At 28.9% G+C, this 14686-nt stretch overlaps 1 protein-coding gene across 2 annotated transcripts in view; it reads right to left on the bottom strand.

The window, feature by feature from the left end:
• The window catches only part of LOC111632529 (E3 ubiquitin-protein ligase NRDP1-like), a 37273-nt gene that overhangs the window by 5161 nt on the left and 17426 nt on the right, over positions 1–14686 (bottom strand). For both annotated transcript variants that reach the window (XM_023376971.1, XM_023376970.1), the window contains exons 2-4: positions 10860–10910; positions 7792–7889; positions 6499–6798 (exon numbers count right to left, since the gene is read on the bottom strand). In XM_023376971.1, coding sequence (XP_023232739.1) covers positions 6499–6798; positions 7792–7881 — 390 coding nt within the window. In that variant the 5' untranslated portion in view covers positions 7882–7889; positions 10860–10910. The remainder of the gene's footprint in view (positions 1–6498; positions 6799–7791; positions 7890–10859; positions 10911–14686) is intronic.

The following is a 14686-nucleotide window of genomic DNA, read 5'->3' as shown; positions in this document are numbered from 1 at the left end:
AATATAATTTAAACTTTGACAGTAGATCATTAGATTATGACAGCAGATTATAAAAATGATATTATCTTTATTTTAATCTGCATAATTAAATTCAAGTCTAAATACAAGTAAATTAAGTACAAGTTAATAACTGTACATAGTTTACATAATTATAAATATACAATGAAAGTGAATATATCCAATTTTTCTAAATAAATAAATTTACTTGCAAAATATCTTAGAAAGTAAAAGGTTAACAACATTTGATATATAACTAATTCATCACAAAAAAGTTTAGGGAAGTTTAGTGTTGTTTAGTGTTATTCCAAATTTTTCTAAATTTTCTTCTACTAGAACAGCAGTGGGAAATTGTTAATGAAATAACAGAATTTCTCAAATGAATTTTCTTGTTAAGTAGTATGAGGAAAGTCAATAAATAACTATATAATGTTGCAATAACTGTTGTTACAATTGGGATGGAAGAAAATATGCTAATCTGTGAACCAAAATGGTTTCTTTTGCATGCATTGAGCAGTCATCATGGCAACTTTGCCATATCTGTAATGGTAGCATGATTCCAAAATTACTGTGCCACTTTTGGATTGCATTGCTGAGGAGCAGCACAATGTTTGTTTTTAAATACTGAGAGTGAAACCAGCTAAAATTTATCACCAAATGAAGCTCAGTATGGTGATGAATTAGATGTAGTCAAGAAACTGAGTATCAGTATTAATATTCCAGAGTGGGAAGGAGAATGTAAACAAGTATTTAGAAAAATTATAGAATTCAGTTTATNAAAAAATAGACAACTTGGAATGGAAAATAAAGATAATGGATCACAATGTAGCGAACGTAGTGAACATTCATCTTCAGTTGAATCAGGCATGGGTATGTAATATTTGGGAATTTATCATCATTAGTATATATTGAATACTAAAAATTATAAATTTGTGATGTACGATTAAGTAATTCAAATATTATTGATTTAAATCATAATTTTGATATATATGTATAACTTCAGATATTCAGTATAGTTACAGAATTAAATAAGTTTTTTTTAACTAAATAAATATTATTATTTAAGAAAAATACCAGAAAAATCATATTTTGCAGTGAATGTTGTTGTTCTCTTTTATTAAACAGACATGAAATAAAAAGTATTTAAATAAGATAAGAACATGCATAGTTTATTTTAGAATATATTAAAACTTTCAAATTTAATTTTACTCACTTAGAAGCATTGATTAAGATTTCAAGATTATTCAAGCTAACTGATATCTTAACAAAATTTTGCTGCTTATGCTTGAATTTAAAAAGTTCAAATATCTTTAAATTTATATTTCACATTCTATATCCTATGTTCCATTCCAAAACCTGATGATAACTGCTAATTATGGTCAAAAACATATGTTGCAGTAGTAAACTTTAACCTTTTTGCTGAATTGCTGGTTTTTTGAAGTTATTTTTAACAAAATTTCTTTAATCACTTAACTTTCTTGATCTATCTCCTTGCTGCACATTTTCATAATTTAATATATCTAGTTTTAATACAAATCTGTGTTATATAATCAAATACTATCTGTAAAAAAAAAAAGGACTGAAGAGGAGTTAATAGAATCCAAAATGCATTTCCAAATACAATAATAAAGTGTACACATTCAACTAATGTATCCCTGTGTGATTGAAGTTACTAAAAAAAAGCTAAAATGTAGGCTTAGTAAATCATATGAAAATTATATTTATTTATTGACTTTCCTCAAATACCTTCATACAACCTCAACAAAAAACCTTGGACAGCATGTTATTTTAATCAATTTCTAGCTTATCCTTCAATAATATCAAACAAAAACTTTTTGTACACTTAATTATTTTATATTAGTAAACTTTTATTATAACTGAAGATTTTACATAAAAAATTTTCATGTTGATAATACATTAAAAAAGTTATGAGCAGTTGAAAAAAGTATGTGTGACAAAAAAAAAATGCTTGGACAGAGCCATTTCTAACAAATAATACCTCAGACAATACATTAAATCTATTCCTAAATGTGTAAATGAGCTGACATGTGATATTTGCACATTTTTCTGTATTAACATTATTAAGGTGTATTTGTTTAATGGCACCTGGTAAGGCTGTAAGTGTTGATTTACATGAAATAATTATCATCTTCCATAGACAGGACAAATCCTTAAGAAAAATTGCAAAGAAATTAAAAATTCATAATTCCACAGCATGGGATATTGTTTCAAAAGATCAGGAAACTAGTAAAATTCATCCAGAAAAATCAACTGGTCTTTGTTATAGTTGCTGGCACTGTTGTGCCAGCAACTATAACAAAGACCTTTGTGAAATGATTAAAAAAATTTGAGTATCATTTGATGAATTAGTGAACAAATGGAATAAAGTTACTGGAAAGGAAGTTACAAAAGAAATATGTCATATCCATCTGCACAAACTTGGCTAAGCTTCTATCAGGTAAGAAAATATCATTTTTTCTTAATAATTTGTTTTCTTAGACAAAAGCAAAACGACTTCTCACAAAAACACTAAATAAAAATTGAATCAAGTGGGCCAAAGAGCACCAATGCTGGTACAACAGTGGAAGCAGGATGTTTCTAGTGATGAGGCCAAGTTTGAAGTCTGCATCATAGTCAATAGGAAAAAAGTCAATTAGAAAGCAAGAAGAGGCATTCCATCATGATTGCCTACATCACACTATAAAATTCCCAGCAAGTGTTATGGTATGGGGTTGCATGTCAACCCAAGGTGTGGTAAATTTGCATTTCATTGAGAAATCAGTAAATGCAGCAAAATACCAACAAATCCTTCTGGAAAACCTATTACCATCATTAGAAAACTTACAGTATCACAGACATTTTAATTCCCAGAAGGATGGTACAAGTTGCCATATGCTAAAATCATCAAGGCTTGACTGGCACAACATAATATTAACATATTAAAATGACCATTGAGCAGTCCCAACCTTTCCCTTATAGAAAATATGTGGGGTAAAATTAAAAAAAGCATCTAAAAAAATTCCTCAAGAAAGTGTGGCTGGTTTAAAGCAGTGTTTCTCAACGGGGGCGATATCACCCCCATGTGGGCATTTTTCCATGTTGAGGGGGCGATTAGTAACAATTTATATTTTGGGGGGTGAAAAACAATTTTCTGGGCAATATAGTAAAACATTATATTAAGAATAATTAGATATTTTATTCGTTATATTGTACAATAACTAAACAAATAACATTATACTAGTCACTAGTCTATTTAATGCAGTGCGAATTTAACCTTAGCCTTGGCCCCGGCCATCGGAATTTTGAAGTAAAGGGGACGATACTACGTAGCGGTTTTATTGAAGGGGGCGACGATTCGTTACTGGTTGAAAAACACTGGTTTAAAGCAAAAAACCAAGCAAATTTGGTATGAAATTTCTCCAAATGAATGCCTGGCTCTCGTTGATACAATGTATAACAGCATTCATATGATTATTCAAGTCACAGGTGAAATAACTAAATATTCATGTACTGTCCAAGGTATTGTGTGTCAGAAATGGCTCTGTCCGAGCTTTTTTTTTNCTAGCTTATCCTTCAATAATATCAAACAAAAACTTTTTGTACACTTAATTATTTTATATTAGTAAACTTTTATTATAACTGAAGATTTTACATAAAAAATTTTCATGTTGATAATACATTAAAAAAGTTATGAGCAGTTGAAAAAAGTATGTGTGACAAAAAAAAAATGCTTGGACAGAGCCATTTCTAACAAATAATACCTCAGACAATACATTAAATCTATTCCTAAATGTGTAAATGAGCTGACATGTGATATTTGCACATTTTTCTGTATTAACATTATTAAGGTGTATTTGTTTAATGGCACCTGGTAAGGCTGTAAGTGTTGATTTACATGAAATAATTATCATCTTCCATAGACAGGACAAATCCTTAAGAAAAATTGCAAAGAAATTAAAAATTCATAATTCCACAGCATGGGATATTGTTTCAAAAGATCAGGAAACTAGTAAAATTCATCCAGAAAAATCAACTGGTCTTTGTTATAGTTGCTGGCACTGTTGTGCCAGCAACTATAACAAAGACCTTTGTGAAATGATTAAAAAAATTTGAGTATCATTTGATGAATTAGTGAACAAATGGAATAAAGTTACTGGAAAGGAAGTTACAAAAGAAATATGTCATATCCATCTGCACAAACTTGGCTAAGCTTCTATCAGGTAAGAAAATATCATTTTTTCTTAATAATTTGTTTTCTTAGACAAAAGCAAAACGACTTCTCACAAAAACACTAAATAAAAATTGAATCAAGTGGGCCAAAGAGCACCAATGCTGGTACAACAGTGGAAGCAGGATGTTTCTAGTGATGAGGCCAAGTTTGAAGTCTGCATCATAGTCAATAGGAAAAAAGTCAATTAGAAAGCAAGAAGAGGCATTCCATCATGATTGCCTACATCACACTATAAAATTCCCAGCAAGTGTTATGGTATGGGGTTGCATGTCAACCCAAGGTGTGGTAAATTTGCATTTCATTGAGAAATCAGTAAATGCAGCAAAATACCAACAAATCCTTCTGGAAAACCTATTACCATCATTAGAAAAATTACAGTATCACAGACATTTTAATTCCCAGAAGGATGGTACAAGTTGCCATATGCTAAAATCATCAAGGCTTGACTGGCACAACATAATATTAACATATTAAAATGACCATTGAGCAGTCCCAACCTTTCCCTTATAGAAAATATGTGGGGTAAAATTAAAAAAAGCATCTAAAAAAATTCCTCAAGAAAGTGTGGCTGGTTTAAAGCAGTGTTTCTCAACGGGGGCGATATCACCCCCATGTGGGCATTTTTCCATGTTGAGGGGGCGATTAGTAACAATTTATATTTTGGGGGGTGAAAAACAATTTTCTGGGCAATATAGTAAAACATTATATTAAGAATAATTAGATATTTTATTCGTTATATTGTACAATAACTAAACAAATAACATTATACTAGTCACTAGTCTATTTAATGCAGTGCGAATTTAACCTTAGCCTTGGCCCCGGCCATCGGAATTTTGAAGTAAAGGGGACGATACTACGTAGCGGTTTTATTGAAGGGGGCGACGATTCGTTACTGGTTGAAAAACACTGGTTTAAAGCAAAAAACCAAGCAAATTTGGTATGAAATTTCTCCAAATGAATGCCTGGCTCTCGTTGATACAATGTATAACAGCATTCATATGATTATTCAAGTCACAGGTGAAATAACTAAATATTCATGTACTGTCCAAGGTATTGTGTGTCAGAAATGGCTCTGTCCGAGCTTTTTTTTTGTCACATGCTTTTTTTAACTGCTCATAACTTTACATGTTAATAATACATAAAAAATTTTTGATGTAAAATCTTCAGTTATAATAAAAGTTTACTAATATAAAATAATCGTAAGTGTACAAAATGTTTGTTTGATATTATAGAAGGATAAGTTAGAGATTGATTAATATAACATGCTGTCCAAGGTTTTTTTTGTTGGGGTTGTAGTTATCAGTTGCTTTGCCATGCAAATAAGAAACACACAGATAAGCAAATATATTTAGTAGAAAACTTAATTTCGTCTTATTAAATTTGTAATCTTATATTAAAAATACTTAATTTTCATAAAAGATCAAACTAAAATTTAAAATTTTTTGGAAGATTTTTATTAGGTCCAATAAGTTTTTTATAAATAATCAAATTCAGATATATATTCTCATGTTTATGTATTGTATCAATGACATTTAATACAATAATGACCCTGTTACAACCCTGATCAAATTTTCCAGAGATTAAGAATTCACTAACTAATGGATTAAATATTGAAAAAGAAAATTATAGAAATATATACATACATGTGTGTGTGTGTGAGCGTGTGTGTGTATATGTATTTCTATAATTTTCTTTTAGTATACATATATACATGTACAGTATATGTAATATGTATTTTATTATAGATAATATACAAAAGGTAATTTTTTTTATTAATTTTCTAAATGACTATTACAAATAACAATTAGACATATGTTGAGTTAATTGTATGTTTAAAAGAAAAATATCATTAAATATTATGTTTAACCTAATTCTCTGCTCTCAAACTAGTGCAGACAATGATATTTGATTATATCATGTACCAGTACATTAAATATAAGTAAAACAAAAAAAATGTTGATGCATCAAATTTTATTTGAAAAATGAAATAGTGGAGTGTAAATAATATTAACAGTTATAATCAATGATGTTTGATTGAATAGCGTATTTAAGATACCTCTAGTGGATTTTTCAGTTAACCTATATTTAGGTTAATCTTAGACATTACAAAATAAAAATAATATTTCTAATAGTGCATCAAAAATTTCAGTGTGATTAGTTAACTTCTTGAGTGGTTGGCAAAGGTTCGGAAATCTGGTAAATAGATGAAATGTTTTATATTGTTTTTTATACGAAATGTTTAAAAAAGAAGTTATATTTGTAATACAAACCTTTAATTCATCTTTTGGAATTACTAATCCACAACCTTGTTCACATGGTACTGGACGTTTAGGATTATGCTCACATTCTTCCCTATGCATGGCTAATCTATCTAATTTTACTACAACAGTGCAACCAAATGAAGAATTATCACAGGAAATTTGTAGACGGGACAATAAATTTCGTAAAATTCGAGGAACTGCTTTAAGATCAGCAGGAGTTATAGGCTGACGATCTACTGGACAAGATGGTTGATGAGCTAACCATTCATTTATACATTCTTTACAAAAAGCATGTTCACATTGAGGCGCCTAAAAAGAAATTAATTACAGTATTTAATTAATAACTTAATAAATATAAAACATTATCATCACATAAAATATAAGAAACAAATCTATACATATATTTGCTAATATTAAATTTTGAATTTTACATCTGAGCAGTAGTATTCATTCAACTCAGTTTTCAAGATTAAATCCAGTGTGTCACTACATCTGAGATAGTACAGAATCTTTGTTTAGTTTTTCTGCTAATTTATTAGTTTTCACTAATATAATGATCATCTTTCACTAATTTATATGCACATGTTAACTATTGTAGCAAGGACTTTCACAACAATACTTAAAAAATCCTTGATGATTTTTAAGTCAGCATTAGAACTTTCTCTCTCAATTCAAGTAAGTTAGAAGGAAAATATTTGCTACATTATAGAATGTAGTTTATACATTGAGCCTTTTAAAGAAAAAAATATATAAAGTAAAATTTTACTCAAAGTTTTGCTATTGAATTAACATTGACAAATTAGTCTCTAAACTTAACATCTACTGATTTCCCTCTTATCAGAGTAAATTTATTCAAAATTTATACTGATAATAGAAATCTAGAATATAAAATTTTAAAATAATCTTTCATTATTCACTCTATACAAATATTTCACAACAAACAGAAATAAATTATTTCAAAATCCTCTTGATTTTTTATATTCCTCTTGTAAAGAAGATCTATAATAGAAATAGTTTGAAAGCATTTATTGATAATTTTTCAATAAATATTTCAATAATAAAAAACTAAAAATATTGTTACATATAATTTTATATTAGCGTAATGTGTTTTAGTTAAATATCTTTTCTATTGTAACATGACATAAGAAATTTGAAATAAATCTAAAAAAGAAAATAAATATATCACTGAATTAATTTCTGATAATTAGAAATTACTTATTAGTTATCACACATATTGCAGAAATGTATTCATCTCATCACCATAACATATATTAATGAAATAAGTATTTATATAACAATTACTTGTAAAGGATCTTCTAGCACTCCTGAACATATTGGACAGATTAATTCTTCGTCAACATCACCCACAAATCTTGCTACTTCATAACCCATATTGCTATCTATAAAAACAAAAAATGTTACATTTACTAAAAATTATGATCATAACTTTTCATTATATTAAAATTTTCATTATATTAAAAAGTTCTAATGTAAAAGTAATATATATTAGAAAATTAATAATAATTGATTTCAAATCCTATGTTACAGTAATTGAAATCATTTATTATATCAATTTTATGCAGTGTATAGCTGACTTTTTTCCTGATTATACAAGAAAAAAGTCAAATGAATTACACAAAATTTACAAAACTACTTTCTCCCATACTTAAATAAGTTAAACTACATAAATATGAAAAATAAACACTTATAGATTCTGAATAAATTTTTAAAAATTATTGTAATAAAATCACATATTGATTAATTGCCTTTTTGTAACAAGTCTCATACTAATTTTCTTAATGGATAATGCAGAAAGATTAAATTACAATAAAATTATTTTTATTAACTAACTATAGAAGTTTAAAATCATCATCAACTAAATGATTATTAGTAATTAATGATATGATTCAACTGAAAATTATGCAACTAATTTTTAGTTGAATCATATCATTTCCATCAGCAAGAAAATAAACAGGAAGATATTAAGATTTCTCTAATCATCATATCTTCCTGTTTGTTAAGAAAAGTTAAGAATTTAAATTAAAAAATTATTAAACAAAATTTTATTTGTCAAATATATTTTACTTGAATAATTTCATTAAAAAAAGGTTTACATAAATAATTTGCTATTAGTAAAAGTATAGCATATGAAGATAAAAATAAAAATTTAAAAAGACTAAATTAAACAGAAGAGAAAAAAAATAGTCACTAATAGCAGACAACAGAAAAACATCTTTAATACCAAATGATCTACAACATTTTTTTTATCAGACTATGTTAAGAAAATCTGGCAAACTGTTTGGTGCTACAGGTGTATCGGACTATTGATCAACATTGTTATAAAATCTGTAGGGTTGTCACATTTCTTCTTTTTCTTCTTTCTGCTCTGTGGACATTATAAGAGGGCCATTTTAACAAACTGGGTTTGGCCAGGCCCACAATGGGGCAGTAGGGTAGTGAGGATGGGGTCTAACTTATTATCTAAAACAGTGTTTCTCAACCAGTAACGAATCATCGCCCCCTTCACTTCAAAATTCCGATGGACAGGGCCAAGGCTAAGGCCAAATTCGTACTGCATTGAATAGACTAGTGACTAGTATAATGTTATTTGTTTAATTATTGTACAATATAACGAATAAAATATCTAATTATTCTTAATATAATGTTTTACTATATTGCCCAGAAAATTGTTTTTCACCCCCCAAAATATAAATTGTTACTAATCGCCCCCTCAACATGGAAAAATGCCCACATGGGGGCGATATCGCCCCCATTGAGAAACACTGATCTAGAAAAAACCACCTCCAAAAAATTCCTGTAATGTTTCAACCTGCCTGAATCCACACTTGGGTTCACAGAGCAGTAGGCTGACACTTTAACTCAATAGTATGTGACCTTTGAGGCCACAGAACATAATTCATATACTTTCTATTACATAGCATTAGCATCAATATATTCAAAAATTGATAAGCAATTTTCCATTCTTACTATTCTCAAGAAACAATGAAGCAATAAACTAATAAACTTTAATGTTTTGAATAAAATAGAAACATGGAATTGCCCATGAATATGGTAATATGTTGTAGAACATTGGAATAAATTTGCAATAAAATCTTTAAAAATGTTTTTTCACGAAATACTTGAGGCAGGTTTGCAGAACACTGATTAAGAACCACTGCCTGAACTGCTCAGGCATCTGACCATCAGTGTCTTAACTTTGTATGTCCATGGCATAAGAAAGGAGAAATCCACACAATGGAGTTAAAGATCCTCCAGATAAAAGTTCTCAATACATATAGAAAATTGTTTTAAAAATCCATTAGATGATTTTTGTATTTTTGTAATAAAGTGTATTTTAAACCATATTATTTGCCTATGGACACTTTAAATAATTTCAAATATTAAAGTGGAAAGCATCTCTAGATAAAGTCAATGCCATCTGTAACTGTATCCTTACAGTATTAAAATGACAAATGTGATATTAAAAATTTAATGCAATCTTCTACTAATGAATATTTTAAAGTTTTCTTTTTGTTTATAATTGTAAGATTTATCAATAGCTGGATAAGTATAAAGACATTTCTTCTATTATTAAAAAGAATTATTACAGTTAAAACAAAATTAATTCATTACACTAATTATAAATGTTGTGTGTTTTATAATTATGCATTTCTAATCATTTTTAATGTATGAAAATCCACACTAATCAAAATATTTAAAGGATATTACAACATTCCTTAAATATTTAAATATTTTGCTGTATTATTGATTATATATATAAGCTGTAAATTCAGTGCATCAGCACACAATATAGAATTTTACTAACATTCATAATTAACAAACAAAATATTTTTTGATAGTATTCAAGAAATTTTTTTCTTCTCTTACTACAAACCTGAAATTAAAATCAGTGAATAATAAAATATCAAATATTTATATAAAGAAGATAAGTTAATATAATAGATAATATAATCTTAAAACAATTCAAGAATTCAGGAAAATTTATTTTTACATAAAGTTTACACAAAAACTAAAATATAATAATAAATAAAGGCAAACCTTTAAGCAGAAATTAAATTCAAAAACAAAACAAATATTTATTAGCTATTGTTCTAATCATCTTCAAGCTAATATTTTAATCTGAAGAAGACTAGAAGATTTTATTTTATTTATTTATAACATTTAAGTTTATCAAATTGAAAAAGTTAAATATACAGTATATTAATTTTTCCTGTGTACATTTTATTGTCTGTCATTATTTTATTGTAAAAAAATTATAAAATTAAATGAAAAATTCCTTGAATTCAATTAATATATTTAAATTAATAATAGTGAAATGAAGAAATTATTATAGAAATTGTTTAAATTACTTTTATTCCATGACCTTTAATTGGGACCCAGAATACTGCAGGATATAATACCTATGAAACATAGAAATTAATTAATATGGGGAAATCTCTTCATAGACTAATGTGTCTACAGTATAAAATAGGTTTTATATTTAGTTTATTAAATTTATCCTCTTAAAACTAATATATACACTATAATATATAAAATATAGTAATTGATTATTAAATCTTGCAATATAAAATGATAGGTGTATGTAATCACCAAACATATGCCGTAAATCCATCGGGCTAGTTTTAAGGCTAATTACTAAATAAATTACATAATTAATTTGGCACTAGAGGTAAGCGTTAGGCGCCATCTCTTATTAATATTAATAATTATAAATAAATTAATTAATTTAAATAATTTAGAACCGCTGGGAGAAAAAACGGCCCGGAGCGGGACTCGAACCCCACAACTCCTGCTTACCGTGCAGATGCGTTGCCAGTTACGCTATCCGGACCTCCGATCCGATCTCCTCTTCCANGATGATTATATATATTACGCCTTGCCGGGGCTTGCGATGGCCGGTTGAGTGCCTTATAGGAGTAGGACGTGGGCACTGAATGTGTCCCCAGCCGGCATTGTAATAACCGTCGATGGTTACATAGTTATACGCTGGAAGAGGAGATCGGATCGGAGGTCCGGATAGCGTAACTGGCAACGCATCTGCACGGTAAGCAGGAGTTGTGGGTTCGAGTCCCGCTCCGGGCCGATTTTTTCTCCCAGCGGTTCTAAATTATTTAAATTAATTAATTTATTTATAATTATTAATATTAATAAGAGATGGCGCCTAACGCTTACCTCTAGTGCCAAATTAATTACGTAATTTATTTAGTAATTAGCCTTAAAACTAGCCCGATGGGATTTACGGCATATGTTTGGTGATTAGCTATATTACATCGGGTTTAGCGATGATTATAGATAGGTGTATGTTTGAAATGTAGTCCAAGTCAACATGCTGCAAACGTTACATATTAATATAGGTTAAAATGTAAGTTGCATGTAACCCTTGAATACTGCAACTTGTACAGTACAACATATTTCAAAAATTGCTTAGATAACATGATATAATAATAATTTTTATAATTTTCGAAATTATAACTATAGAAGAAAAACATCAATCCAGTAAATAAACTTAATTTGATTGTCAATACCCAAGTTGTAGCATTATCAAGATATTATTAACACTACTGTTTTATATCATGGCTCTCTTATTGACATTGAGTCCTTAAGTTAGCTCTATGCTAATCTCTAGTTGCCCACTCCTAATATACATCTTGCTTTACAGATCCTATTATTATTACTTACAGTAGAATTTCCTTTTTTTGTAAATCACTTTGGGATTGACTTATACTAAAAAATAAACAACTGACTGATAATCAGGCTTGGAGTTGGAGTTGAAAGCAATGCTTGAGTTATTGGAATTGGAGTTGAAAATCAGTAAAAAATGGATTGACTGAACTTTTAAAAAGTAACTTTTATCTGCGAATTACCAACATACTCTGTAACTGCTAGTACACTAGTTTGATAACAATATACACAATTACAATAAGCAGTGTCTACTATATTTATTTATTGCTCAAAAATAAATAAAACTATTCCAGAGGTTTGCAGTACTTATAAATAGATTTAAAATTTTGGTATAAGATTTGAATAACACAAATTGTTTTAACTAAAAAACTTTTTTTTAATTAGAATAAATAAATTGAAATTTTAAAATCTTTGTAAAATAGAGCATAAAAATGTAAATAAAAATTCACTTCTCCAATTATCAAAGTCCACTATTTCCTGCTTTATTGGATCCTGACAGTATACCAATTCCTAAATATTTTCAAGCCTTTCTGTTCATCAACAGGAACAGATTTAAATTCCATCTAATATAAATTTTTTTCCATGTATGTAACCTAGATAAGCGGTTGACAACCTTTCTCACCTCATGGACCACTAAAGTCACAATTTTGAATGCATGTTTAATTATAACAAATTAATGCAAACCTAAAGTTCATTATTGCTTGTTTGAAACAAGTTTATGGATTCTTCATGTTTTTCCATGAAGGATGACAATCGCACTCACAATATTATTTATCGTTCATTGTTTATTGATAACAGTCACTTCGTTTTTGGTTTTAGATTCGAATAAAAAACCCCAATGAGTGTAAAAAACAACTAAGCATTTTGCATTTCTTTCGTAATACTTCACATAACCTTCGGTTGATCAATATTGAAATTTCTCCACGGCCCACCCAAATTTTTCCGCGGACCATCAATGGTCCTCGGACCACTGGTTGCCAACCATTGACCTAGATCAGGGGTCGGCAGTTTGTCAAGTGAGAAGAGCCAAATTGTCATGAAGACAGGATAACAAAAGTACCAGAGAGCCGCATATTAATTTAAATATGCGAAATACGACACACAACAGAGGCGCCTCTAGTGGCCGTTTTCGGCATAATGTTACACGGATGGACGGACACGCGTTCAATGGGTTATATATATAGATATGCTTCAAATGCTACCACTCTTATGCGACTCATATTGATCAACGCGAGTGTGGTCATGTGCGGACGGAGAACAAGTCGAAGTTTGTTCGGCGGCTCTATCTCATAAACTCATAAGTTATAAGGCTGCGGTGAAATGAGGTGAGATGAAATTGGAGTTTATGTCCGAAGAGCCGTAAACGTCTATGCAACGAGCCGCATGCGGCTCGCGAGCCACTAATTCCGACCCGACCTAGATGATGATCAAAAGGCTTTAAAGTGCTCAGATATTGACACAAATATTGTTATAATTTCCAATAAAGCAAGAAACAGTATATAAAAATGTTCAGTCATTTGTAATTTATTAAACTTTTTCCTTTACATGAAATTGCTGAATAATTTATTGAAAATATTTTTAAACAAAATACCAAGTTTATAGTATATTTTGAAGTTGTTATCATCATTTGTGAACTGTAGATTTAAAATAGGATTATAAACATAATAGTTTAACCAGATAACATACAGTTAAAGTTAGATTACAATAATTTATAATTTTTTAATCTGTTACTTAATGATAGAAATGTTAAAATTATCATCATTAGAAAGTTCTTTATCATATAATTTCTTTTTGATTATATAATTGTCTATTAGAGTTAGATTCAATTATACATCTCATTCTGAATCTATTAGTTAAATTATAAAAATATTTAGTAAATATTTGAATTATTAAATGTATAATATATCAGTACTCCTGTTTCAATACTTAAATCAGGGGTGCACAACCTGCGGCCCGCGGGCCACATACGGCCCCCTATCAATGTTTATGCGGCCCGCGAATGGTACAGGCCAAATCCCTTCTTTGGAAGTTTCTAAGTGTAGAACTTTTTCCCTTTCACAAAGTCATTAGCACCCAACTGTTTTATGACTTTCCGTGAGGTGAGAAATGGGGGGGTTGTTCTATAAATAAGTCTATTTCTAGCTAACACTTTCTGGTTTAGATATCTAATATTTTAAGTTTAATACATAGTATTATAACGATTTTTCGAAGAATCAAATAGAATAAAATGATGTTAGAACGCCATTTCCGATGTTATTAGGAAGTTTCTATTTTGGCGGGAAATTTTCAATTTTATGCTTCGGAAAACTTGCTTATTCGTCTAAATAGCGTCAAATAACAAAAATAAGTGAAAATAGCGCTGAAAAACCATGAAAATAACGATTTTTTAGCATTTGTTTACATTCTAGATTCTGATTGGTATAGTCGAATTTGAATCAATCTTTTCTGAAAAGACGCTTATTCGTCAACCTAATGTCATTCAAACTAGAAAAAA

The sequence above is a fragment of the Centruroides sculpturatus genome, unplaced genomic scaffold (assembly GCF_000671375.1).
Source record: "Centruroides sculpturatus isolate CEXI.00-Female unplaced genomic scaffold, Cexi_2.0 scaffold714, whole genome shotgun sequence".
Taxonomy (NCBI): domain Eukaryota; kingdom Metazoa; phylum Arthropoda; class Arachnida; order Scorpiones; family Buthidae; genus Centruroides; species Centruroides sculpturatus.
This window is presented reverse-complemented; position numbering and strand designations above follow the sequence as displayed.